General features: G+C 53.0%; 2 protein-coding genes across 4 annotated transcripts in view; one reads left to right on the forward strand and one right to left on the reverse strand.

Moving 5' to 3' along the window:
* DNAH14 (dynein axonemal heavy chain 14) overlaps positions 1–6,877 on the forward strand; it is a 300,961-nt gene extending 294,084 nt beyond the window's left edge. Inside the window, exons 83-85 of the mRNA XM_087859257.1 lie at positions 388–551; positions 4,010–4,156; positions 4,511–6,877. Of these exons, the coding sequence (XP_087715383.1) occupies positions 388–551; positions 4,010–4,156; positions 4,511–4,726 (527 nt within the window). The 3' untranslated portion in view covers positions 4,727–6,877. The remainder of the gene's footprint in view (positions 1–387; positions 552–4,009; positions 4,157–4,510) is intronic.
* LBR (lamin B receptor) lies at positions 6,100–26,645 on the reverse strand. Of its 3 annotated transcripts, none has more exons than XM_045796859.2 (14): positions 26,539–26,645; positions 22,474–22,652; positions 20,744–20,947; positions 18,297–18,380; positions 17,848–18,043; positions 16,575–16,771; positions 15,522–15,576; positions 14,322–14,513; positions 13,709–13,812; positions 12,680–12,805; positions 9,807–9,975; positions 8,523–8,603; positions 8,302–8,424; positions 6,100–7,910 (listed from the first exon to the last, which is right to left on the reverse strand). In XM_045796859.2, the coding sequence occupies exons 2-14, from the start codon at positions 22,636–22,638 to the stop codon at positions 7,750–7,752; spliced, it is 1,857 nt and encodes a 618-aa protein (XP_045652815.2). In that variant the 5' UTR covers positions 22,639–22,652; positions 26,539–26,645; the 3' UTR covers positions 6,100–7,749. The 3 variants fall into 3 exon arrangements, with proteins under 3 accessions (XP_045652815.2, XP_045652809.2, XP_045652819.2); XM_045796853.2 differs by lacking the exon at positions 26,539–26,645 and adding an exon at positions 23,780–25,365; XM_045796863.2 differs by lacking the exon at positions 26,539–26,645 and adding an exon at positions 22,983–23,270.
* Between the last annotated feature and the right edge of the window lie 243 nt (positions 26,646–26,888).

Below are 26,888 nucleotides of genomic sequence, written 5' to 3' on the forward strand. Positions count from 1 at the left end.
AAGGGGTTTGGCTTCAGGAATGGGTGGTTCCAGGTGACTGTCCTGTGTTCCTCTCAGCCTGCCTCTGCCTGTCTTAGCTCTGTTTCCACTGTGTCTTGGTCTCGTCTTTCCCAGCTGCACCCAGCATTTCTCGTGCAGCCACGGGGAGAAGCAGCCACCACGGCTTAGCAACTCCAGAGGAAGGGTGCCTGCCCAGCGCCTGGATGCCATTTCCTGAGAAACTCTGACACCCTCGGGTCTTGTACTGTCCCTGGGACCCAGCTTTGTTGCCAGGGGGAAGAAGTACATGAGTCTTGCTCCCCCAGCCCCCGGGGAACCCTTGGGAAGGACACAGCCCCTGATCCCCCAGACTCCCAGGGAACTGGTTGCTGTGTTTTTTCTCCAAAGCCTTTCTTACTGCTGTGCTTCAAGACCACGGACGGTCCCAAGGAGTCTCTATAGACACCCTCACTTTTACCCACCACGTGATCGCGGACACCACTGACATCAAAGACGAGGAGTTCTCCATAATGATCCAGAAGAAGCTCAACATCGTCAGGAGAGCCTTTAAGGTACTGGTGTGCTTAAAACAGAGTGAGTGTCTGTCCAACTAGCCGCTCCCTCAGCAGCCCCCCTTCCCCTGGGCTGGGGGCTGTGCGAGTCCTAAAGGTATGCACAGATCCTCATCCCCCCCCTTTTTTTCTTTAAGCGAATTTGTATTACTTTTTCCCCACTTCTTATTATGGTAAAACATACATAATGTAAAACCTTTTAACTATTTCTAAGTGTCCAGTTCTGTGACATTATGCACATTCTGCGGCCATCTCCAGAACTTTCCTCCGTGTGGATGTGTGGAGGTGAGCAAGCTCTCTGCTCTCTTCTTGCAAGGACGCTAAGCCATCTGTTTCCGGACCCCACCAGTGCGACGTCATTAACCCTAATTACTCCTTCGAGGCCTCCTCTCTAAATGCCGCCGCGCTGGCTGACGGGGCTTCAACACCAGGACGGGGAGGGGACAGGATGTCCTGCCCACCGCGGCTGGCTTCCACCTGCCAGGAATCACCTGGGCCGCTCCCATCTCTCGCCTGTCGTGCACAGAGCTTGTATGAACTTGGGTGGCAAGTATTTGAGTCCCTGCTTTCCACTGACTTGGGTGCGCGTCTAGCGTGGGGACCACTGGGCCATCTGGCGATTCTGCCAAACTTTTTGAGGAGCCTCCCTGTTTCCCAGAGTGGCCGCACGAGTCTGCACTCCCAGCCACGGGGCGCGGGGGACGCGAGCTGGGAGCTCGCTGGGTCTCGGGTGCGTCCCCTGGCGCCGTGGGCTCGCTGGCCGTCCGCGGTCTTCTCTGGAGGGCGGCTCTTCAGGTCCTGCGCCCGTGTGTCCACCAGGATTGTGGCTGAGTGGTAGGAGCGCCTTCTGTGCTCCGGATGCTGACGTCTCACTGCACGTGTGGCCCGCGCGTGTCTTCCTCGGTCCTGTAGGCTCCCTCTCTGCTCCGGGACAGCGTCCTCTTGCGCCCCGGGGGCGGCCGTGGTGACGTAGCACGACGGGGGCAGCATCGCTCGCGTGCTTGGGTGGCCCAGCCAAGACCTTAGCAGCAAGCCCCCAAGTCACCACGCTTTCTGCCCGTTTTCTTCTCAGAGTTTTACGGTTTTAGCCCTTAAGTTTAGGTCTTGGATCCGTTTTGAGTTCAGGGTCCGTGGGGTGGGCCGATGCCCAGTTTTCCCAGCGCCGTCTGTTGGAGGGACCTGGCCTTTCCCCGTTGAAAACCTCAGCACCTCCGTTGCAAATCATTCGAACACAAGCGCGTTTACTTCTAGGTTCTCCGCTCTGTCCCCCTGTTCTCTACGTCCCATCTTTTCGCCAATAGCACACTGTTTCGAGGACCGTCACTTTATCATAAGCTTTGAAATCTTAAGTTTAAGACCTCCGACTTTTTGCTTCAAGATTATTTTGTTTACTCAGTTGTCCTTGAGATTACTTATGAATTTTAGGATGGATTTCTCTATTTCTGCTAAAGATGTTATTGGGATTTTGACAGAGATGGGCATTGACTCTGTAATCACTTTGGGCAGTACTGACACGAGTATTGTCTCCAAATCTACAACCTCATCGTCCCTTTTGAAAACTGTTTGTGCATGCTTTCTCTTCTGGATGAATTGGACACTAGGCCTATTACATTTCAATTTTTAACCTGGGATTTTGACCAGCCTGCTGTACATTTATGTATAAATTCAGGGGAGAATTGCTATCTAATACTGAGTCTTTCCATATAGGAACATGCTTTGTCTTTCTGTTTATTCAGGTTTTATTTTCTTCACGCTGGTCTTAGAAATTTACGGTTACACTGTTCTCCTAAGTGTTCGTAATTGTTGCCATCGTGAACAGGATTTTTAACGGCCTCCATCTTACTCTCTGTTGTTAGCTCTCTAGCTGGGGTTACCTCTTGAGGTAAGGACACAGTCCTCTGAGACCCTGATGTCTAAGACTCCTGACACCAACTGCCAAGTTTGGGGTTTCCTAAAACCACCCTCGGGTTTAGTAATTTGCTAGAAAGACTCGTAAGACTCCAGGAAAGCTCTACACTGACAATGACAGCTTTGTTGTAGCAAAAGGATACAAATCAGAACCAGCCAAAGGAAGAGACCCCTGGGGCAGAATCTAGGACTGGGAGGGTCCCAGACACCCAGCTTCCGTGTCCTCGGGGAGGCGTTACCCCCGGTGTCGATGTGGAAGGACAGGACGGAGTGCTCACCCAAGCTCCGGCACTGTTTCTGACCGGGGTTTCCCTGCAGCCATATTTGAATCACTGCCCACGTGGCTTCTCCCAGCCCCAGAGGTTGGGCTGATGTCACTTGGCTCCGTGTTCCAGTCCTCTGATCTTCACTCTGCATGGCTGGCCCCCATCCTGAGCAGTCTCATTAGCATAAAGTCTGGGGACCACCAGGAGTCCCGTGGTTAGTGTGAGCCTGCAGGGTGGTCCCAGGAATAAAATCCTGGGGTCTAGAAGTCACCTCCCAGGAACCAGAGAGAAGGCAAACCAAAAAAAATTTTTTTCTTAAAGATTTTGAGAAAGAGAACAGGGAGAATGGCAGAGGGAGAGGCAGAAGCAGGCTCCCCGCAGAGCAGGAAGCCCAACGCGGGGCTCAAGACGCTTGTCTGAGCCCCCCAGGCATCCCCCAAATTCTTTATTATACATCTTTCTACTCATTTCTATTTGTTTTCTAATTTAAACTGGCCAAGTTTGTCTACTTCATTTATTTTTTCAAATACACCAGGTCTTGCTTTTATTAACTTGGATCTAATGGTGTTTTCTGTTGACCTTTGTAGCTCCTTCCGCTTTGTGGGAGTTTATCTTCTTGCTCTTTCACTAGCTCGTGTTTATTTTCATTGAGACACGACATAGAACACAGGTATTCCACCCAGCCCCCCGATCCAGCCATAAGCGAGTGCCGGTGAGCAGCCCTCCTGGGGACCGTCCCCTCGCAGATGTCCCCGTTCTGGCCTTTGTCAGCCTCCACTGCGTTTCCTCGCTCCGCCTCCCCAGGAGCGGGCCGGTGCGGTCGGGGCTCCCCGCGCTCGGCGGCAAGTGTGCGGGCTCCGTCCTGGGGCTCTGCAGCCCCGTCGTGTCCCTGTAGCACAGCTGCTCTCACCCCGAGGGGCTGCAGGGCTGCGGCCGGGTAGGACTGTCGAGATCAGACCGCAGGTGTCTTCTGATGGACACAGATACTCGTTCGGCTTGGCTGTCTACCCGCGAACTCAGGGCCACGGGTCGCCGTCTGGTTGGCCCCGGGGTAGTGCCGCTGCTGTTTCACAGGGGAAGCTCCGGGAACGTGTGGGATGGAGGGGAAGAGCAGCAGCCCTCACGGACCGGGAAGGACCGCCGTACTCCCCGGAGGACCTGGGAAGACGCCCTGGGCCGGGCTGGGAGGGAAGCGCTCCGTCCTCCCAGGACCCTCCGGCAGACAGAGCGCTGTTAACGTGTCGCGCCCAGGGACCCGCTGACGCCACCTCTCTTTGATCCTAGGGCACAGACAGCACACACGTTGGAGTTCACATTTATGGTTTATTCATCGAGGGGGCAAGATGGAATCATGAACAAAAAGTACTAGAAGACTCGCTGCCTCGTGAGCTGTGCTGCGACTTTCCTGAAATCTACTTCCTGCCGACAAAGGTAACGACCTGCGTGCGCATGGCCGAGTCCGGCCTGCGGGCTGGCCCTCCTCTTCCCAGTCCCCCTCCCTCTGGCTTCCCTGGGGCGTTTGATACACGTCAGATGGCAAACGACACTTAACACAGCCCAAAATACTGATTGCTAGCATGTGAACTAGGCGCTGTGCCAACATCCGTGTTGCTTTTCAAGTATGTTCTGTGCAGTCCTGTCAGAAAGTTCCAGAGTCCAGCGTAACCTGCATATGCAGCCACAGAAATGCGTGCAATTTACAACCGTCCCCCAAATCTAGCACGTGCAAGACGGGGGCTCCTGGTTTGCAGTGTGACTACTGGATTTTTTTTTTTTTTTTTTTAGATTTCTACTGAAAGAGCAGATGCTTCTGAGCAGAGAGACTCCGAACTCTACACGTTTGAATGCCCCATCTATCAGACACCTGAGCGGTCAAGAATTCTGACAACCACTGGCTTACGCTCGAACTTTCTAACCTCGGTGTATTTACCCACGAAGAGACCCCCTAGTCACTGGATCACAAGGCAGGTCGCACTGCTGTGTGAGAAGAATGAGAAATAAACGTATGTACCAGACCATTTCATGTTTGACTCGAGCCAGACTGACGTGTTTCGAGACCGTGACATGTAGCCAACACCCTTCACGGAGACATCCGTGTCCGGCCAGACTGGCCAGGTGCAGTCGGTCACCCCCCGCACCTGCAGGGGGATCTGCCAGCCGCTCCGTTCTCCGCACACAGGACCCACGTGCGCCGTCCCAGGTGAGCAGGTCTCCCTTTCCCGAGCGTGCAAGCTGGCAACAGTGATCTCTGCGGTCACCGGCCATCCAGTCTACACAGGGGCTAGTTCTCGGGAACTCGTTCCCCAGCTACACAGAGCCCAGGATGGGACCCCGCTGGCCTGACCGCAGGCTTCTGAGACACACGCAGATCTTCTCTTAAGGGGTTCACCAGACCTCATCCCACTGGAACCCCAATCGCGAGTGGGGAGCACGTTCGGTCACTACCAAAATGTGTTTCCGCCAGCAGGGTCTCTAGTACCGAGCACGGGGTGGAGCACGAGTCGGAACAGCGATCCGCAGGCCAGCCCATGCCATGGGGTGGCGGCAGCGGCTCTGCTCCGGGCGGAAGCTGGTGCTCAGCGCGACGAGTCTCACCCGAGCTCACTCTGCCTGGAGGACGGCCCGAAGCCACATCTGCGGCCACCCTCCCTCGGCAGCAGGCATGTCGGCAGAAAGCCCCCCGCGCGTGCAGACTGACCCACAGCCCGCTGTCTCTGGGGCGAGCGTGCAGTGCGGGGCCCACGCCCAGATCCATGAGAGCCGCAAACACAACAGTCATGACATCGTCCTTTGGTGTCATCTAGGAACTTGGTCTGAAGGTAACCATCCCAAACCACACAAGCTAATTACACGCCGCACTGTTGAAAAGAACGAGACCTGGTTCCTGTCGGTTAGAAATGGAAGTATTTGGTCCGAGTCACTTGCTGAAGTAGCTTTCGGAATTAGACACAATTTGCTAACAGACCGTGAGCTCTGGAGCCAGGGCCTTTTCTCCCCACAGTCCGGGGCAGAGACCAAGGGGAGCCTCTGGCCTCCTCTCACGGACGCACAAACACGTCACAGACGCGCTTGGTCTCTCCACGCACTTGGACGCTTGCGTGGCTCATACAAGCTCGTGAGCGTAGCCCCGACTGTGAATGGTTCTGATCGTTTCTCTATTTTCTCAAACGAGGACTAGACACATGGCCACGATCTGGGACCCTCAACTTAGCCCTTCAAGTTCCAACCTTCGGTGAGCCTCAATGCCAAGAGCCGTGGGCCCAGGACACTCTTTGGATCCCCTGTGGCCCAGGAGGATGGCGGTGGTCACGTCCAGGCTCCTGGGTTAGAGCCAACAACTCCAGAGTCAGAGGTGGGGAAAAGAGGCTCTCAGGTGCAAAGGTCAACATCTTTATTTTCAACTTTATTTCCAACTTAAAACTTCATCATTCAACTTGTCAAATGTGTCAAAAACAAAATGAACAACAAATCGTAGCTGATACCCAGAAACGGCAGCACTATACTGGTAAAAGCTCTTTTCTCATTACCAGAGAAAGAGTGAAATGTCCTCCTTCCTGACCCACAGCTTCCTTGGTCAGTCGAGCACAGGACACGCGGAGACCCTCTTTCCGACACCAGGAGAAAAGCATAATCAAAAAACTGCCTGCTTACGTCAGTGAGAAGAAGACACGGACAAAGTCCCCTCAACAAGGTTTCAAGAGCAAGCCGCCTTGGTGATCACACTGACGGAGCCCGGTCCACACCGTCCAGCGGCCGCCCACAACGGGCGTCACACCCAAGTGTCTTGTACGTAAAATGCATCCTTAAAAACCCAAACATACACACGATGTTTACTAGATTCCCCTATATTTAAGATACTGAGGACAATTTAATTTTGAACACAAAATTTTAGTGAATTTGCTACTGTTCCATTCTAGGACAATTAATGAGACTCTCTCAACTAGAACTTAATAGCTAGAGCGACCCTACACACGTGTGCTAGACCAAACTAGAGAAATGGTTTTGAACGCCTGCGCTTAGAAGAACGCCCCCTCCTTTACCGGGAGCCGCGCTCTGGGACTCTAGGGGACGCACAAATACAGTATGAGCGGCATGGCCTCAACAGTAGCAAAACCACAGTTTTATTTTAAGTAAAAAAAAAAAATACAAAAATATCAGCCTGAAATGGCAAGTTTTCAAACACCAATCTGTGTAAAAATGTTTAAATAGTGATGTTACTGCAAAAATATATATTCTATTTTTTTTTCTATCGGCAACAGTTTATAAAGGCAAACGAACAGCCGCGGTTGAGGTAGCGAAGCCAAATTCACAAACTTTGGATTAAGAAAAATACCCTTCCTAGTTTTAACAGCATCTTTATACAACGTTAAATGAATTCTAATTGTTTTGCAATTTTTAATTGACATGTATTACTTTATAAAACTTAATTTAAAATACTGCAAATGTTTTCATTAAAAAGATACTTAGTCCTATTTCACATTCAAAATACTGTACAGAAAAATCTGAAGTTCCCATATATTACATGAAAGCTACGTATTTACATTTTCAAATGCGGTTCTAGAAGCTAAGGGTAAGCAGACTGCCCGACGATCTCCCTTCATCCACGGCTGCGAACAACCCCCCCTTCACAGAGAGCAGTTAATGCAGGGCCAGCCAGGGTCTACGTACAAATCACTTAACTAGGAAATGATGTCGTTCAAAAGGAAATGGATGAAAATTCTCTTCTCTGAATATAAGGAAACATAAACGTGCTTCAAAGGTCACAGTTGGTTTCACATAAGAAATACCACTGACAATCACAATTTGGTGTCTGTGGCTTCTGACGACTTTCCAATGGTATTTTCAGTGCGTTTACAAGACTTGAAGAATTGACCATTTCCCACTAGAAAGCAAATCCTCACACCTTTACCTGTTTCCTCCTGTGCGTTGTTGTGATGTAATAACAAACCCGGCGAGGTTAACCGGACCGCCTGGCCCCACAGTCCTGGCTCGAGAGCCCGGCGGCGCCCGGCGAGGCGGCCGCGCTAGTAGACGAACGGGACGATGCGGTAGGGCACGCGCTGGCGGTACTGCTCCCAGGCCAGCCCGTACTTCCTCCGGCAGTGGCGCTCGTCGCGCGCCTCGCGGTGCACCAGCAGCACGGCGAAGTAGATCACGTAGAAATAGGGCAGAATGTGCTTAAATCCTGCGGAACGCGACAGCAGACGCGTGAGGGGTCTTCATGATCCCACACAGCGCCTTCCCTGTTTTCCCCCCAATCCTCCCAAGTGAACCTTTTTCCCTAGGTTGCTCCCCTTTTCCCTAGGATGGGGAAACCTCCCACCCCGCACGGGCACGTGGCAGAAGGTGGAGGTGGCGTCTGCATGACGGGCTCTCCAGGGGACAGGGACGACTGCGCCCTCCCACACGCCCGTCCTCTCCTGGCCTTCAGAGTCCTCGAGTCCACTCCCCTCACTCGGCTTAGAAAGAGAGCCATCAGGCACACTGGCAAGTGTGGGAGCTCCTTCTGCCAAGGGGAGTGCGAGCCCCCAACTCTGCCCGCCGCCCCCAACACGGCACCCCCATGCGGTGCTCACCACAGGGCAGGGACCACGCCAGGGCCATGATGAGATCACCCAAGTAATTGGGGTGACGAACGAAGCCCCACCATCCAGAAACTAGAAGATTTTTTCCAGTGGAAGTATGGATGGTTTTTAGATCTGGATGAAAATAAAAATATATTTATAATGACTCTACACAAATAGAGACACGAAATCTCTATGTGACGTACATAATATAAATATAAACCGGTACTTACGTGCAAGCTTTGGATCATTGGGATTTTTCCGGAATGCATTTTTCTGAGAATTTGCACATCGGAAGATTACATATCCACAAACTGTAATTTTTTAAAACTTTCATGTTAATAATTTAGATCGATATAATCAAATATTTAAGAACATTTGTAATTTCACTTAGAAATGATTTCTATGCTCTGAGGAAACTTCCAAAGGATGGAATACGTTGAGAGGTTTTGAACTGTTCTTAAGAACTCAATCTCAGAATGTCAAAATAAGATAACGATCTTGAAATTTCACCATCCACCGGGGCGGGGGGATGCAAAACCAACCAGTACAGTTACATCCACAAATAAAACCGAATACAGCCCGGGCTGTAATCCCACCAAGCTGGCGTCCGGCAGAACTGAACGCAGGGCACGTCTCGTCCTCTAGCACCTACGAGCCGGACACGGACGCTGCAGGACTCAAACCACAGCTCCGAGCCAGCACCGGGATGACCTGCGCAGAAATGCCCGCAGATCCCACCGTGAGCCCACAAGCTGATTATTTCCGATTTCAAATGTCTAACAGGCCCTCACGTACCGCTGCCTCCTGTCATCCAGCCTCCGGACAGCGCTAGGCGCTGACCCGTAAACTCCACGCACAGCGTTCCGAGCGACGCCCAGGCGTGCTGAGCATGGGTAACCAAACCAGTGATGAAACGAAATCCTACTTTTAATCAATACCTGGAACTTCTTCTTTTGCCGCGTAGTTAGTGTAGCAAAACTCGCTATATTTGAAGCTCATGCTGATTTTCCTACACTGCCTCGGGTGCGGGCATTTAACAAACAGTGTCCTAGGAGAAGAGCCACCCTGACGCTCCTCCGTGCCCGCCCGCCCCCTCCCCACACTTCCCCCCCAGCTCACACTTGAGATCAAACAGCCTAGCCTCCAGTGAGTGAACACTGACTGACGGTCCCCAGAGACGTTGCCTTCAGCATGACCTTCCTGGGGCTGTAAGTCCCCCGCTGGCGCGCGCAGGCCTCACACATCTGAGAGCAGGTGGGCCCAGCGCAGCAGGACCAACCTTCCTGCTTTCCAAGGTGCCCACCCGAAAGAGCAGGCCCTGCAAAGGAAAAGCCACCGAAGGACGAAGCATCCATGCTCTCTGCAAGCGCAAGATTGGTTTTATGTTCCTGACCCATCACAAACTACTGCAAACCTGATTACGGCCACTGAAAAGGGCACATTACAACGTGCAGGTGCCAGAGACGAGACTCGGTGCACGACACTAACGCGCAGAGACTCAAGTCGGTACTCACGTTTCAGAGCAATAATCAGAGAGGCCATGGGCCAGGACACTTCATTGGGATGGTTGACGAGATAAAAGGCTTGAAAGCTGTAGATAAAGGGAACCCACACTAAGTCTCCAAAAGCCAGCATGAATCCAAACCCATCGTGGGTGATGTCCATGGTTGTCAACAACGCTTCCTGTGAGGAAAGAGTGGGAAAAGCCATTTGTAAAGACCTTTGACAGCTTCTGTGTTTCAGGTATACAAATAAAGTACTGTTTTCTAGTCAAATTCCTACAGAGCTATGGGAGGGCACACCAACCAAAAGTGTTTTGGTGGGGGGAGGGTCTGGTTCAACAGCAGGTGTCCCCCACCTGGTCACTCTGCCGCCTCCATCTCCAGTCATCATACCCGTTCTCTCCACGATGTGGAAATAACACGTTTCGGAAAGGCCACTGGTGCCTCCTGCTTCTGCCCAGAGAACCTTTCCCCGACCTCAGCCTACAGCCCCCCGAGCTACCCCCACCCCCCGGACCAGACCAGGCGCTTCTCAATGCCGCACCTGCTCGCAGGCTAAAGCGAATGAGGCATGTCCCGTACTGGCCCTGCCACTCCCCACACTGGGCCACAGGAGGAAAGGCAGGGACCCCGTGTTGTCACCTCATCCCTCCAGCACACCGCTCGCCTGCTCTGCAGTAAGTGTTCTCGGGGTTTGCTGGAGGAATAACAACGTCGCCAACTGCCTCTGCGTCCACTCCACGTGTGCCAATCTACCTTCCCGTCGCGGTCTGCCTCTCCACGTCCGCCTCGCACACAGGCCGCCAGGCCGCACGGCAAGGTGCCTGCCGTCCTCCTCCATCTAGGCTGCACTCGCGCAAGCACACGCGCCGCTGCACATGCAGGCCAGACTCTGGATGTCACCAAGGTCAAAACTCAGGAGGCCCTGAGATTCCCTGAGGGAATCTCTACAGAGAAGGAAAAGCAGCAAGTGTGCGCCCTGGGAAGGAGCGCTGGCTCAGGCTAAAGAAACAACGTGGTCCAAAGACCGTTTTGTGCCAGAAAGACCACGGGACACAGAAGGGGTGTGTCAGTCCTGCAGGTGATTCCTGGGCACGCACCGGGGACGACGGGGATGGGAGAACGAGCGCTGGAGGGAGCCGGCACAGCAAGGGGACCCCCGGGGCAGCACCCCACAGAGACGCCAGGGAACGCTCACTGGTGTTTCATCGCTCTTGTCGGTTCCTTCCGGTCACCCAACCTAGTCAGGTGGAGGCTCAGACTCCGCGGGGCATGTGGCAGTGGCCAGAGGCCCGAGGTGGCCCAAGCCCAAGCCCGCTGCTCCAAAAGGCCGGGTGCTGCCCACGCGTGGGGACTGCCCTGCCTGACTGCGCCCCTTCCCAGCCCCGAGAGCAGACATGGCCACACATCCAGGACCTACGCCTCTCCAGCCACGTCAGCAGTGACCACCACCGCGGGTCAGAAAGCTGGAAGGGGGAAGAAACTAGAATGAATTACTAATCACTGACGAGCTACCAGAAAGTTTAAAAAAAAAAAAAAAGCCTCTGAGATGAAGCAATAGGGAAGCCTCATCCGGCTCAGGCTACCAGCCACCTGCCTCCGGGGAGCCACTTGTCACCCGACAGCAGGGGACTGCGCCCGCACGACCCGGCGTACTTCCGACATCGGGGTTTCCTTCCAAAAGCACATCTCCCCAGGAGGAGATGCAGACCATGCGAGGCCGCAGGAGCTCCACGCAGAGCCGTGACCTGGCACTCGTGGCTTCCTGACCCCTAAAGGCCCCAGCCCTCCCAAAGAGAAGGAAGATTACTGGGAGACAAGCCTCGGGCTTTCCGAGTCACCCCGACAGCGTGCTCGGCGGCCAGCCTGGCCCCCCAACCCCCCGGGCCGCAGGAGTCACCTCGGACTCCAGATGCCGACAGACTGTCCTGCAAACTTGCTCTGTGACACCGTCATGTCAGGCTGCCAGTTCTGTTTCTAAAACCAGAGAAACTCAGCTTGGCATCTGGAGGCACGAATTACAAAGACACCAGGAAATTGGTAACATGGGTGGGAAACCAACCTAAGGACTAGATTATTTTCAAGGGGAATGTGTTCAGTTGAGACCAAGCATCTTCAAGGAGCAGAAAACACGGATGGCTTCTCAGCGTGAGGAAAGCCACAGGTTAGGAACCCGGCTTGACGTAAACCGGTTTCCTTGATTATCAGGACTTCTGACTCTCTCTCTGGCCAGAGCTAGTCTGTGTATTTCCAAATACCAACAATAAAACACATCTCCCAGTAGGTAAGAACTAGCTGCCTCTTGACAATCCAAAAAGCACTATCCTAATTCAGTGATTATCCATCTTTCATTTGATGCAGTAATTAAGAAACTGAGATTTAGGGGCGCCTGGGTGGCACAGCGGTTAAGCGTCTGCCTTCGGCTCAGGGCGTGATCCCGGTGTTATGGGATCGAGCCCCACGTCAGGCTCCTCCACTGTGAGCCTGCTTCTTCCTCTCCCACTCCCCTGCTTGTGTTCCCTCTCTCGCTGGCTGTCTCTATCTCTGTCAAATAAATAAATAAAATCTTTAAAAAAAAAAAAAAAAGAAAAAAGAAACTGAGATTTATTTATGAACCCGTCCCACCCACAGATCTTAAATATCTCGCACCAAGGAGCAGCTGAGACGCACAGAAGCACCAGCAAATTCCCACTTACAGGCGTTAGCGCTCCCCATGTCCGCACAAGGCACCCCGTGGACGGACACCCACCTGTTCCTCACCAGCCTGGGAGGGGTGCACCCCCCTCACCCGGGGTGGGAGGCCGAGGCTCCGAGTGGGCAGGCAGGTCACCACCCGCACTCGAAGCCGCCTGACTCCCAAAGCCTCTGCTCCTAAACTGAATTACCTCGTTCCAGAGTGCGTCCAGCACGTACAAGAGCTGGAAACTGTTCACCAAAATCATCGCTAAGGATGGAGTGGCTCGATTCTGTATCTTCATCTCAGCCAAAAGCATCACCAAGTTCACAACCACCTAAAAGAAAAGGGGCAAGTACCGTCTCAGACTGCCTCCCCAGACCCTTCGCTACCACCGGGGGAGACGGTCACCTCACTGCTGAGAAAGTCACAGAGGCCACCTGATCACGCAGCGACCTGCAGGGCCGAGACGTCAATACCATGAACCCAGGTGTGACACCCCAGGAACGACACGCGGTCACCTCCATGGTACTCTTGTCAAAAATGCATCACTTACACCAATCATGAGAAGACAGCGGGCCCCCTACACGGTATGTGACCAGCATGCTGCAAGTGGCAAGGTCACAAGAGCCAGGGAAAGACGCCAGGAGACAAAGCCGAGTCACAGCCACGTGCACTGGAGGCCTGCCCAGCGAGGGTCCCAGGACAGAAAAAGGCCAACAGTGGAAAAAGGGGGGAAACTCAACAGGCCTGTGGGTTTAGCTGGTAATACTGTAAGAACGGTAATTTGCTGGCCTCGAGGCTACGTGGTTTTGCCCCACGTTCACATGGGGGACCAGTGAGGTGCAGAAGGGAATCCTGTCTCTGTTTTGCAACTCCCCCAAGGTCTAAAATTAGGTAAAAATTTGTTTTGTTTTCTTTTTAAAGATGACGAGAATATATTTTTTCTTATGTAAATTTACCTACGCTATCGTGTTCCTACATAAATATACGATATAATTAGAATAAAACAAACCCTGATGTTTCATAACCTGTGACAGGGCATCTTAACCCTGTGGACTCTATCTGCAGGAACAAAATACTTCAAATACAGATTTGTGGAAAGTTACAATTATTCCTAAAAACAGCTAAAATTATTCCTAAAACCCCACAGCTTCCTCGAAGGGGTCTACAATTATTTCTAAATGCAAGACTTATGTGTACTCCTGAATTGAAATTTAAAGAGAAGATGACAACATACCCATCCGATCAATCCCGGGCGCAATTCACAAAAGTATTTGAGATCAAAAGTACCAATCCGAGGATTAAGTTCGCGGCCGATGAAGAAATCATAGATGGCATTTCCTGGAAAGGAGAAGTTCTTATGCAAACAGTACAGCAAATAGGAGGCTTACAAAAAGCACTGCTGTCTACCGTCCGGGGTCCCAGGCAGCCCCTCGGGGTCCAGCAGGTGGCAGCGCGGGCAGGTGTGCCAGTGAGGACGGGCCGTGAGGACCCATCTGGAAGCAGCGAGGCCTCGAGGGCCAGAGCCCCTGATTTTAAGGGAACCGGAGCTTTTTTAAAATGTAGACTCACAATTTTCTGAAATAAGCAACTTCATTTCTTAAAATGTTTGAACACTTTAGGTCAGAATCAACTGATTTGTGATCTCCGTGACTGGGCTTAGTCTTTTTAAGGATGTTTACTATTTGAGACCAAAGGAGAAAATCGTCCTAAATTGTGATGCTGACATTACTAAAACGTTGGTGCCTACACATTAAGTCACGACAAGAAAAGGTCTTACTCGTCACGGTGTGACTGAAAGAGGAAGAGAACCGACTAGGCAGGCGGGAGGGCGGGGGCGCGCTGCTCACCGGAGCTGGCGGGGGCCAGGGCGGCCGGGGGAGCCCCCGCAGCCCGCACGGCCAGGTAGGCGCTGAGGCCCGCGGCGAAGGCGAGGGCGGCCAGCGCCAGCTGCAGGAAGTGCCGGTACACGTACAGCAGCTCCGCGCCCCAGTACGCAGCTGCCCCGACGGCCGCGGCGCTCAGCAGGAAAGCATAGAACCCTAGAAACAGGGCGACACAGAAACGTGAACCCGGGCGGCATGAGACGTCCATCCCCATACAACGCGCAGCGTCCCGTCGTCGGGCTCGGCGTGCGGGCACCGCGGGTAACCTTCCGGACAGAGCCCGGCGCGCTCGGGTTTTCACAGGCTAACATACTGAAGCTATTCTTGTGCATTCCGAACAGTTACTATGTGCTTTTAGTTAAGAGAAAGCTGAAAGGTACACAGAAATTCACTATTAGAAAGTTGACAAGGATCTCAAAATTCACAGAATCCTAACCCTCAGACCCAACCATTAACAGAACGGTGCCAAACACACCTCTCAAGTCTTTAGGGCAATCTTAGCAGTTGAAAATTGTAACTAGGGGTGCCTGGGTGGCTCAGTCGGCTAAGATGCCAACTCGATTTCGGCTCAGGTCGTGATCTCGGGGTCGTGGGATCGAGTCCCGTGTCGGGCTCCCTGCTCAGATGGTCCCGCTCCGTCTGCGGCTCCCTCCCACTCATGCTCTCTCTCTCAATTTCTCAAATAAAATCTTTTAAAAATAATAATTAAAAGAGAAAATATAAAAAAGGAGAGAAAGGGACCCTAGGGCTTCTCCGAGCAGAGACGTGACAGTGATGAAGCAGCTGCCATCAGACACTCGGGGGGACAGTGGTCCCGGCAGAAGCACAGAGGTTGCAGCAAAAGGAGGGCGGCCCTCGGCTCCCGGGGCAGGAGCGGCCAGGAAGCCCAGGCAGAATGGGACCTCCCGGGCCTGGCAGTGACCCCAGATGGTAAAATACACAGACAAGTACAATCACTTCAATGAGCCTTAAGTACTAGTAGGAAAATCAAACCAGGTGGCGGCAGGAGCGCCCGAGGGGCTGTCACTGCACCCGGCACGTGGAGCCCAGGGCTGAGAGCACACCAGTCCCCACGGCAGCCAGCGGCTCGGACACACGCAAGAGCATACCGCTCACGGGCTCTGAGCGATCATCAAATCGGAGTGTTAAAAAAAAAAAAATCACCATTCAATCTATACTTGAGTCTTCTTCCATCAGTAAGAGGCATTCCTTCCACAACCTTAAAGGAAAAAAAAATTTTTTTTTAATTTAAAGCTTTAAAAAGCACAACGCTCTACCAACATCCATACCTCATCTACAGCACAGGCAGTCAGTGGCACGTCATGCGGGGAACCTCGAGGGGTCCGCTGACATGTACATCTCCGAGAAACTGCTCAGGGCACGAGGCTGCTGGGCCAGTGCACCCCCCGCCCCCCACGGGCACCAGCGGCCTGCACGGACTTGGAAACTGTCCTCATCTTGTCCGCCTCCAGCTCCGACGTCTGCAGGGACAGAGCACAAGCCCGTCGTCCCACGTGGCTGAGGTCCTTGTCCGCGGCCCCCCACACTGAGCCTGGCTAGCCCGGCTCACCTGCCGCCTGCAGACTCGTCCTCACACACGCTCCCTCGCTTCCTCAGCCATTCCCCACATTCTCTGTCTCCAAGAGACTGTGAGCACTTCTGGGTGAGGAGCGCTCGTCTGTTCCTCTGTAGTCACGCGCAGTACCCCCAACACACACTCAAGAAACACACGTCTCCATCAGGATGAGTGAAAATAAAAAGTCCACTTGCTCGATGGCCGCCACATTCTACTCCCCAAAATGACTATTCAGCGATGCTGCAATGCGCATGGACAGAAAGCACTAACGTGGTGTCCTGTCTTGGGCCAGACTCCGCTTCCCTTTCACTGGCTACGAAAGGGGACCCAGGTGAAGGGTCAGGCCTGGTGGAGATCATAGTGTGAGCAGACCCCCGGGGCAGGCTGATTTCCAGCGACCCCTGTAGGATCCTTACCTAACGACTGCGCTGGCTGTAGCCTGTAAATATGTGAAAATACACACGTACACGCACATCTACAAAATCTTTAACCGTAAAACTGCTTTGCTTATTAAACGTTATCTAGTCTGAAGCAGGCTTACCTAAGTTAATCTGAATGTGTTTTTACGGCAGAGCTTTACCCTAAAAATGCTGAAGGGGGGAGGCGACCCACGACCACGTGCCCTCCCAACGGAAACTTACCTTCCCGATCGGCAGTAAGTAGAACAGAGCCTGAAGAAAAAACCAGAGGAGGTAGACCCCAAACACTCTGGTTTCCCACAAATCAGGCAAAGCTGGCAAAGGAGGCGGGAAATTCAGAAGACTGGGCTCCTTCTGTTTGCACAGCAACAGCAACAGGAAGAGGAAGGCGGGCAGGCCGAGCATGATGAGAAACACACCTGCGGACGACCAGTGACCAGCTAAGGCTCGCACTTGAGTGCACTTTAGCTAGTGTTTTCACTTCGTCAAGGCAGAACCGGAGGCTGGCTAACCGTCTGACACCGACGGCCAACGTGCCGTCCTCCGGCTACCTGGGGTGCCCGGCGGGCAAGCGCCCCCGGCCCCGAGACGGCCCATCGGCCGAGGCCCGGCCCCAACGGCCGACGCCACCTCACAGACCAGGCTCTAAAGCATTTAACATCCAGCAGCCACGGGAGCAGACATGTTGAGATTCCAGAAAACTAGAGATCAGAACATCTAGAACTTACCAGCCTAATCGTAAAAAAGCAAACGTTCTAGTGCTAAGTTTCCAGCACTTAGGGCCGCACCCCGTTCACGGAGTGCGTGCGCAGACACAGTGAGGCCGGACACCACCGCCCACAGCCCGGCCAGCCCACACACGGACAACTCACAGGACACATGGCAAGTAAGCCAGGTAGGATTTTGAATCCTCTGGCCGAAAGTATTTTCTTTTACTAGTATTTTCTTTTACGTGAAGTTTCATCACTTTCAAATTATTACCCACTTCAGAACACTAAGCCTCTGGACACTTCCGATCTTGGATGCTCGCAGCCAAACCGCCGGGAAGGTTGGGCAGACACCCTGACCCCAATCCCCGTACAGGGCCTCTGCCCACTGGCTCGGCTGTGCTCGGCTCCACCCCTCAGGCCTCATTCGTCCATTTTCCTGTCCCTAACTAGTTCGCCCTCCTCCGCATACACCTCCCACGCCAACCTTCCCTTTACCTTCTGCATTTCTTTGTTCAAAGCTACTCAGAGATTGCTGGAAGTTGTAAGTACAGCCACACGCACCCTCCCCACTCTAGGACGATCCTCAAAAATGCTCCCGCTGCAGGACTTTGCACCTGCTATTCCTTCTGCCTGGAAGGCTCCTCCCCAGCCCCTCTCCCCAACCCCGGGCTCAGGCCCTGGCCTGCTTCCCACTCCTTCAGAGGAAGGCCTTTCCTTCCCGGCACTGCTGCACCCGCGCTCACCCCCTCCGCCCTCCCCACGCTAAGCCCGGAGCTGCCGCCTACCAGGGACTCCCCCGAACTCCAGGTCCTTGGTCTGCGTGGCTGGCCCTTCAGAGGTTTTCAATAATGTAGATCCTTTTGTTGCAACAATGTTTTCTTCCTTAGAATCTATGTCTTTTAATTTGATCTCCTCTCTTCTTGGCCGAAGGCTATGCTGTGTAGGTATGTAACTACTTTCTTCCGACAAATGGAATTTTTCCTAATTAAAAAATAAAAATGAGAAATGTTTACAGTCAATAATTATCCTTAATGCTACCACATTAACTGATTCAGCATCTTAATACAGCCATTTACTCACAAGAATAAATTTGTTAAATAATATTCAGTCTTAATTTAAAAACAGAATTTTAGAAAAGATTGTAAGAGAATGTTATGGTGTTCACTGTGACTCTTGAGGGAAAGTCACATTCACAAAGAGGTCAAGTGCCGAAGACGAGAAGGACAGCCCATACCTCGGTGTTTCTGTGAGGCAGGCCGTCCCTCTCTGTGCGCTCAGGCTCCCCGTTGTATCTGCTGATGCTGTTTCCAAACGGCTTCTACGGTGAAGAATACAAACCACTGTAAACGTAAGAATCGTACCTTATTAAAAAGACCATGGTGGCAAAAATTTGCTATTATGAAGTCGAGCAATAAAACAAAGATTCTCACAGCTTTGATTCTAAGGGATTTCAGCATACTTTTGTTAAAAAGGAAAAGAAATAAAATTGATTAGCATTTTCCAGTCTTGGAAAGATTGGATTTTACGGTATAGATCTCTACACGAGATCTTTTCTCTTTTAAACATAATTAGACTGAGTGTTACAATGTCATTGTTCAATGCCGGATACTCTAATATATGCTAGGAGTTAGAGAAAGTAAAAATTGGTCAATTAGTTCATTGAGTGGTTAAAAAAGGGGGGAGGAGAGACATTCACTGCCCCAAAATAGCCACCAAGGGGAAATTAAGACAGGATGGGTACTTAGTGCCGCCAGTGACCTGCAGACCCCCTCCTTGCTGAATTCCCGCTGCCTGGTTTCTCCGGAGCCCTAAGCGCCCCCTGCCTGTGTTCCTCTCCTCAACCCTGCATCTTCTTTAGGCTGCGGAGGAACTGCTCATCGGACTGAACCAGGGAAGTGTGTTCGCTTGCAAGATTTTTCAGGCAATGCCTGGCTGAAATCTGTCACTTTGCTCCTTTCTGCATCACCGACAAATGAGAACACTAATAAACCAGGAGGAGGAAAGTAAGTTAAAAATGTCCTTGGGAGGCCCGCTGGCAAAGGGCCGCAATGAGATAGTGTCAAGTTCTAGCTCAGATCGGAGTCAAACCGCTCAGATCAGAGTCAAACTGAGCGGTGCAAACAGTCAACGTACAATGAAGTCCACCAAAGCACCAGCAGCCACTCAGCAGATGGAGCCACGTAAATACCACACTCTCCTTTCCTCCGATATCCGCCACATAATCCCAGGCAACCCCTGTGACACCGTGCCACAGCTGCTCAGCCAGCCCCACCCCGCGCTGACCGCAGATGGACAGGGTGCGCACACAGGGAGGCAAGTCACTGCACGATCAGGCGTCCACGTGACCGTCAAAGCTACACGCAGCACAGCAGGGTCCTTCCCGTGCGACACACCACCCTCAATTCCAAGTGCACACACGGTGGCCCAGGGCTCTGCTGGTGAGGAGCACAGCCAGTCTGTGGCTCGGGTCACTGGGACTGTAAGAAGGTCACACTGTAAACACAGAATGGTCACTAAATGCTAAAAATGAAAAAGTGACAGAAAGTAGCACGCAGCATCTGTTTCTTAACCTGAGTCCCGACTGGCCCAGAGAGCTGCTAAGAGACAATGTTCGAGCTCACCAGTGCTCATCAAAAGGCAAGGAAAAGCGGTGAGCGGACAGTCTTTGGCAATCAAATTGACCAAAACAAAATTATTATAATTCTCAGAATGAGAAAATAGGCAGATATTGGCAGAAAATTACAGATATTGGCAGAAATCCCCTTGAGGCAATCTGGCCACAGGTATTAAAGCCTCGAATCTGCTCTCCCATCTGACCTGGCAGTTCCACTTCTAAGCCCTGATCTTAAAGAAATATCAGATGCTGTATAAGAATATTTGTTTACAATGGTGAAAATTTAGAGAAAAAGATAAATGCCTATCATCAATAAGGAAGCGGATGTTAACAGTCACAGCACCACTGGAGGATTTATGGTGTGGCCAAACAATTCCATACAGCAGCCGATGTATACAAATAGAATGCACGTTTTTCCTAATATTTTAAAATTTAAAAATCTGACTACAGAACAGTGTATACCTAAATCCAGTTTTTTAGGGTTCTGTGTCTATTTTACCCAGAAAGAGATAATATTAAGTGAACAGAATAAAAGATCATATTTATTCAATTCTTTTTCTTCAAAATCATTTCCATCTGGCCTATCATCTAAGATATCCTTGCACATGGGCCTATAGTTTCTGTCCGTTGACCTTTCCAAGCTTCAACTCAGAAAGTAATTCTGTTAAAGTTACGATGCCAAGACACCAAGGATATGTTTTTGTAACACACAGTTACATTTCCTTATTTTATACATGAACTTCTATAAACTATAAAACTTTTCCAGTGCAGCCTACAATCTACCTCTGTACCAAGTTTAAACACGGCTTTTTCTAAAAGGATGATGTTAAGTGGCACTCTCGTAACCTCGCATTCTTTTCCACTGGAATTTAAAAATATTATACTTCCTATTCTTTCATGTGTTTACATCATCTTCCAAAGTCATCACCCTGGATGCGATGCTTCCCTGGCCCTTGAGTATGACTCACTACAAACAGTCTGAGTAGACACGCACATGAAGGGGAAGACGGTTTGGGACCGAACCCCGGACAAGGGTAAAGGCCTCCCGCGAGCCCGGGAACACGCACCAACACCAGCGGAGTCAACTTTACTTCCAATACTTCCTTCCTCATTTCCTTAATGTCGGCCTGGTGCGAAGCAGAGGCGGATCGCCGGGAACTTCTAGGTGGTCGACCCGGGGATCTGGAGCGCGACCTTGACCTACTCCCTCGGCGTCTGGAGGGAGAACTGGAAGTTGAGCCACTTTTCCTTTGTCTAAAGGAAGTTAAAGGCTAGAGAGGGACAAGAAGGCACAGAGCTTTAGCACAAGGTGGACCCGAATGAGAAGAGGGTGCAAAGGCGTGCCTGGTACCATCGACTCCATGACCACCCGGGCATCAGGGCGGCCGAGGGCCCGCTGGACCAGGCCAACCAGATGCCGCAATAGTGGCCCACCTCCCACGGGACACATGTGGCCTTTCCACTCCTGACCCTTCTCAGAAGGTATGGCCACGGAATGGCTGTGTCTGAACCACCTAGCTGTGCGCTCTGCCAACAGCACGCACAAGAGCAGCTGTCACTGATGCCGAGTCAAACTGAGATGAGGCGATAAGCGAACTGCACACAATAACAAGAAACCTAGTCCCCCAGGTGCACTCTCAACATCACGCCCCGGCGGATCTGGAAAGCGGGGGGCGCGGGGGGGTGGGGGGGACGCGCAAGGTTGGGTTACTTAATAGCAACATTTTGCTCCGCCCTCTTCTCTCCCACCTGATTTTCTGTGGCCCAGGAGCTAACATTTTGTAAATGATTGCAAACAAAAACAAAAGAACCATGAAACTTTGTGACACATGGGAATTACTTGAAATTCTCACTTCAGTGTCTACATAAAGTTTTATTGGAACAGAGCCACACCCACTCACTTCCAGACTGCCTACGGCTGCTCTCGCACTGCAGAAACTACATGGCCCATAACGCCTTTGTTCAAAAGCTTTGCCAGCCCCAGGCCAGAGTACTCAAACTGTGGTTCAGAGAATATGGGTTCAAGAACTGTTTCTTACTGATCTACAACAAAAAATGAAATTGAGACTAGATGTGGAGAAATCTTCATAGCATTTCATAGTGATTTTATGCCTATTGAATCTAACACTACAAAGTTAGGGCTTTTACTGTGCACATCTTTCTTCCAAGTGCCCAGTAAGTCATTTATGGTATTTTACAGAAACGCTTCTACACCATGGACCAGATCATTTAAAGCCCAGGACCCCACCAGAGAGGCTGAGAAGCCCTGGGCCAGACCTAAATCTAATTAACGACACTCTCCTGGTTAAATCCTCAGTGGTCAGGATGAAGTCCCAGTCCCTCCAGTTCTGCTCCCGTTAACCCTCGGCTGGCCCTTGCACACCGCACACTTGGCCATCCGTGTCCTCCCACCGCCCCAAGTCTCTAGCCAGAGCCGTGAACCTCCATCCCCCAAGTTTTCCCCATTTGGCCTCAGCACTGACCTGGGTGTCCTCTGCAAGCCCTCCCTAAGACTCAGTTCCACCCTCACCCCCGTGCGCACCAGCACCACCTGCCAAACTTCCCTCACCAAACACATGACACCAGGGACATGACCCACAGGAGGAGGTCTTCTCCCAGAACTGGGAGCTTCTGGGACCAGGACAGAGCACTGTACTCAAGCCTCCCCAACCCGCAGCCGCAAAGCGGCCCCGCGCCTCCACACACAGCCGGAACTGACCGCTCTACACCTAGAAACACACCACTAGTTCTTTCCCCTGCCTATAAACCGACTCCAGCAAAGCCAAGGAGCACTTACCTTGATATCACTCTCCTTCAGTTCAAGTTCAGTGCCGTCTTTGTACTTGACGGTGTAGAGCTGGGAGTGGCTGTCATGGCTCAGAATTTCGACTTCATAGTAAAGCGAACTTCCAGGCCACCGACCTCTTACCACCTCCCCGTCAGCGAATTTCCTACTCGGCATTTTGAAAAATCAGTCTGAATAGTTTAAAAGAAAAAAAACAAGGAGTCACTGTATACACACTTACATGTGTCTTTTTTCACAGACTGAACACTAAAATACAACTTTCCAAAGTGTTTAACTGGCCAAGATTTTAGGACCAGAAAGGCCTCGGGGTTTGGGGGAGGATGTCCGACCCCTTAGTCCAAAGGTGAGAACAAAGTGTAAAGATGTTAACTGTTTTTTCCAAGGACATAAAAATAGGCAGCAGGAAACGGCAGAGCTGGGACGCACAGAGGCCGTTCTTTCTGCTAGGGCCTGTCTCTTCTGGAGTCACTTTACACAGGATGATCTCGCCAGTGGGGTACCTGCCGGTGACGTGAAGATGCAGCAGGATGGAAGGGCACCAATTGGTTTGCACTCTGCAAAATGCCATCACCCAAGTGACCAGATTTCTTGCTATTCAACAAGCCACCGTTACAAAGGATGCATTTTCTGATTCATAAATTCACATACAGGGCACCTGGCTGGCTCAGCCGGTAGAGCATGCGACTCTTCATCTCTGGGTCGTGAGTTCAAGTCCCACATTGGACACAGAGTTTACTTTAAATAGATAGATAAATCAATTTGCATATAGTTTTACAAAGCCTTTAAAAATGTATTTAATTTTTAACACATTACCTATATTAAAAACAATAGACTCTAAGAAACCATCTGGGAAAATCAAGGATGTATAATTAACATGACTATAACCCACCAACAAGGCGAAAAATAATCCCAAACCCATAACGAATAGCAAATTTGGGGTGCTTTCATAAAGTTTTCAAGTCTTACAGCTAAAATCCCAAATGCACCCCAAGCAAGTCTGCCAACCACACATGGGTGGGCACGCACCTGGCCTTTACCCTAGCGCAGCCCCCAGGCCTGCAGCAGGCACCCACCCGTGGCTACAACATTCTTTTCCACACGGCCCCAGAGCCGCGTTTCAACAGCTCCAAGAAAGCACCCTCAGCCTGCAGGAATGACCACTTCGGTGCAGCCTACTGGCCACCCTTCTTCAATTATCAACGGGCACTGGGTGCTTCCAGCTCTCGGGCCCCAAGCTTTCCCCGGCCACCGAGCGGCAGAGTCCCACTGCCACATGACCAAACCAAGTGCTTCCCACCTTCTGCACCAGCAGCTGAACAGGCTGGGGCCCGGTCTAAGCAGCAGACAGTCCCGCAGAGAAATGCTCCCCAGTCACCTTCCTCTGGCCAGCTGAACCCCGGCTAGACTGGACCCGTGAGTAGGCCTCCTCAGCCCACCGCTGTCCAGAGCCGACTGTCCAACACTGTGTGGGCACCCCAGCAGCTCTCCGGAGTTAAGGAAGGACACAGTGGCATTACCCCACCCCTCCAGGGGGAAACCTTTCATAAGCACATTTCTTCACTGTTAATTGCCTGAGAAAATACTTCACAAACTTCACTTGTTTAGAAAGATAGAAGCTGGGTTTGTAGATGAAAGCAAACCCAGCCACTTATCCAGTGATTAGGGGGTGTCAGTCATCACACGCAAGCGGAGAGGGTGCTCTCTGCCCGCGCCCACCTGAGATAGCATCACGGGCTAATGAAGGGCTGTGGGATCGGACAAGGGGCAGAGGAGCCAGAAGCTTCGGGGCTGAAGTCACACCTGCCTGAGGCGGCACCTGAGGGCCCTTGGCAAGCAGGGGCAGTGGACACCTTGGGCCACAGAGAGGGGGACAAAAAGGAAGGTGACAACAGCAAACCTTGCCTGTTTCAACATTCAGGTCCGAGAGTCTCCAAATACTGAGAAAGAGGAAGGAAATGTGCCCTTCTTCTCTCATGCCCCTCCTCCTCCCTGGACCCCCTAAAAATCACACCGCTGTTACTGGGACTGATGCTTTCAACTAGGGTTGAAAGAAGACAACTGCATCTTGCTACACGAAGACGCCGTTCAGGTTTCAAACAACTCTTCAAAGACTGGAAAACATGATTTCTTAAAAAGCCCTTGGAGCAGATACTGTACCTCTCTGAACATTTATTTACTGCCGTCTTTCTGTCACTCGATTAAATATTTTGGGTTACACAAATTAAGATACGTGGTGGATATCTGTTGGGTCGCTAAGCTCAATTTAAAAAAAAAAAAGACAAGAATCAGGACTTCACAGGGATGTTTCCCATGGTGGCTGAAGAAGAAAACCCAAGCCAGCCCTCTCCCTAGGAGACCAGTGTGGTACCATCAACAAATGTTCCAAAAGATGAAACCACAACATTATGAGCACCTCCACTTTGCCCAAGCTCCTCCCACACTTGTGACAGCACGGCCACCTCCCAACAGAATCTCCTGCGGGACTGAATCAGCCGGGATGGGTCACACCAGCCTCACTGCCGTGATGCACCCCCCTGATGCAGTCCAGACCCACACGGAAAGGCCTCACTTCAAGGGGATGTTTCAGCCAAGAGTGGAAAGGAAAAGTCTGTTTACTGAATACCACCACCCCAGGTTTTCACTACGAAGCCACATGCTGGCTAACTTCCTTGTCAATTAGCACGGGGATCCTCACACATTTGGGCTCCAATATGTTACTATTTATTAACACCACAGAATGCTGCCCATCAGAGACCACAGTGTTACAAGGGTCTTTGGTCACTTTCACTTTTCCAGACCAGTCCAAATACAAATGACAAAGGGAGGCTCAAAGCAAGTCTGCCGGCTTCCCTTGCACACCTGGGCCCAGGGCCCAAGGCCTGCAACGCAAATACCTGGCCTTGCCCCCCGCCCCCGCCCCCGCCCCCCGCCCCAACAGCAGGATGCTGAGGAAACCCCACTGCCCAGGCCGACCCGGGCAGACGGCCCGCCCCCGCCCCCAAGTAATCTGAAAATGCCAAGGTAAGGTCCACTCCCCTGCGGCTCACTCTTCCCCCTCCTCCCCAGACAGCTCTCCATCACCAGCTGAGCTGGGGTGCTCCGTCCACACCCGGCCCCTCTCCGGCCCCGCAGCTCCCGGTCTCTCCGCCACAGCTGCGGCCACGAAGGGCGGGCACCGGCGCACGCGGCGCGGGGGCTGGCGCGGCAGGTGCGGCAGGTGACCGTGCCTCCGAGGCCCTTGCGGGGCTGGAGGAGGGGAAGTCCGCAGCGCCTCCGCCGGGCGGAGCCGTCATCCCGAGCCAAGCCCTCCGCGCTCAGGCCTTAGAAGTGCCCCTTGAGGCCGCGGGCCGGTGTCACGAGGAGAACTTTTTTAAAAGCCTTAAACGGCGAAAACACAGGATCGAGCGCGCGCAGCCCTCTTCACCATCCGCTTTCAGAGCGTGGGAGTCCGGGGCCGGGTGACAGCGAGGGCGGACGGCAGCCGCGCCTCGTCCCCGTCAGCGCATCCCTCGTCCCCGCGTCCCCCGGTCCCCAGTCCCTGTCAGTGCATCCCTCGTCCCCGCGAGTCCCCCGTCCCGCCAGCCGGGCCCCCGCGTCCCCGTCAGCGCATCCCTCGTCCCCGCGAGTTCCCTGTCCCGCCTACCGGGCCCCCGTACCCCCGTTCCTCCCATCGGGCTCCCGCGTCCCCGAGTCCCCCGTCCCCGTCAGCACATCTCTCGTCCCAGCATCTCCCCGAGTCCCCCGTCCCGCCTGCCGGGCTCCCGCGTCCCCCTCGTCAGCGAATCCGTCATCCCAGCATCTCCCCGCGTCCCCCGTCCCCGCCGCGGCCGCACGTAGGGGCCCGAGGCCCACCACCGCCGCCCTCCCGGCCGACACCGCCGCGGCGCGCCCAAAATGGAGGGAGGCGCCGGCGATTTCCACCTCCGCTCCACTTCCGCCGCGGCCCGGCCGACCCCCTGCAGGGGAAGCCCGGGCCGCGCGTCCCCTCCCCCCTGCCCCCGCCCCCTGCCCCCAGGAGGCCGCGCCGCGCTGGGTGGCGGGCACGGGGATGCTCACCTGCGCCGGGCTGCGACGGGACGCGAACGGCTCCGGGACAGTCACCGAGCAGCACACGGCGGCGGCTCCGCGCGCACGACGCCGCCCGTCGCGCCCGCGCCCGCGCCCCCGCTCTCGAGCGCGCGCCGCGCCCCGCCCCTCAGCGAGGCCGCCCAGGGCTGCCATTGGCCCTTCGGCCTTTTGAATCGTCCCCGGCGCCGCCGATTGGTCGTGCGCGTGGCGCGTCCGCCCCGCCCGTCCAGCCCGCGGGGGAGGCGGGGAGGCGGGGAGGCGGGGCGCGGAGCCGGGCGGAGCCCGAAGGTCAGCCCCGCGCCCGCCTTATCTCTGCGGTCCAGGCGCCGCGCCCCCGC

Source organism: Ursus americanus, chromosome 2, assembly GCF_024610735.1.
Source record: "Ursus americanus isolate L20-20 chromosome 2, mUrsAme1.1.p, whole genome shotgun sequence".
Lineage (NCBI taxonomy): Eukaryota > Metazoa > Chordata > Mammalia > Carnivora > Ursidae > Ursus > Ursus americanus.

Coding starts and splice junctions, on each gene's coding strand:
- LBR (XM_045796859.2), bottom strand. CDS start 22,638: ATGCCGAGTAGGAAATTCGCTGACGGGGAGGTGGTAAGAGGTCGGTGG. Junction 16,772..17,847: donor GGAGTTCGGGGGAGTCCCTG/GTAGGCGGCAGC, acceptor GGTCGTCCGCAG/GTGTGTTTCTCATCATGCTC. Junction 8,604..9,806: donor TCTGATTATTGCTCTGAAAC/GTGAGTACCGAC, acceptor AAAAAATTACAG/TTTGTGGATATGTAATCTTC.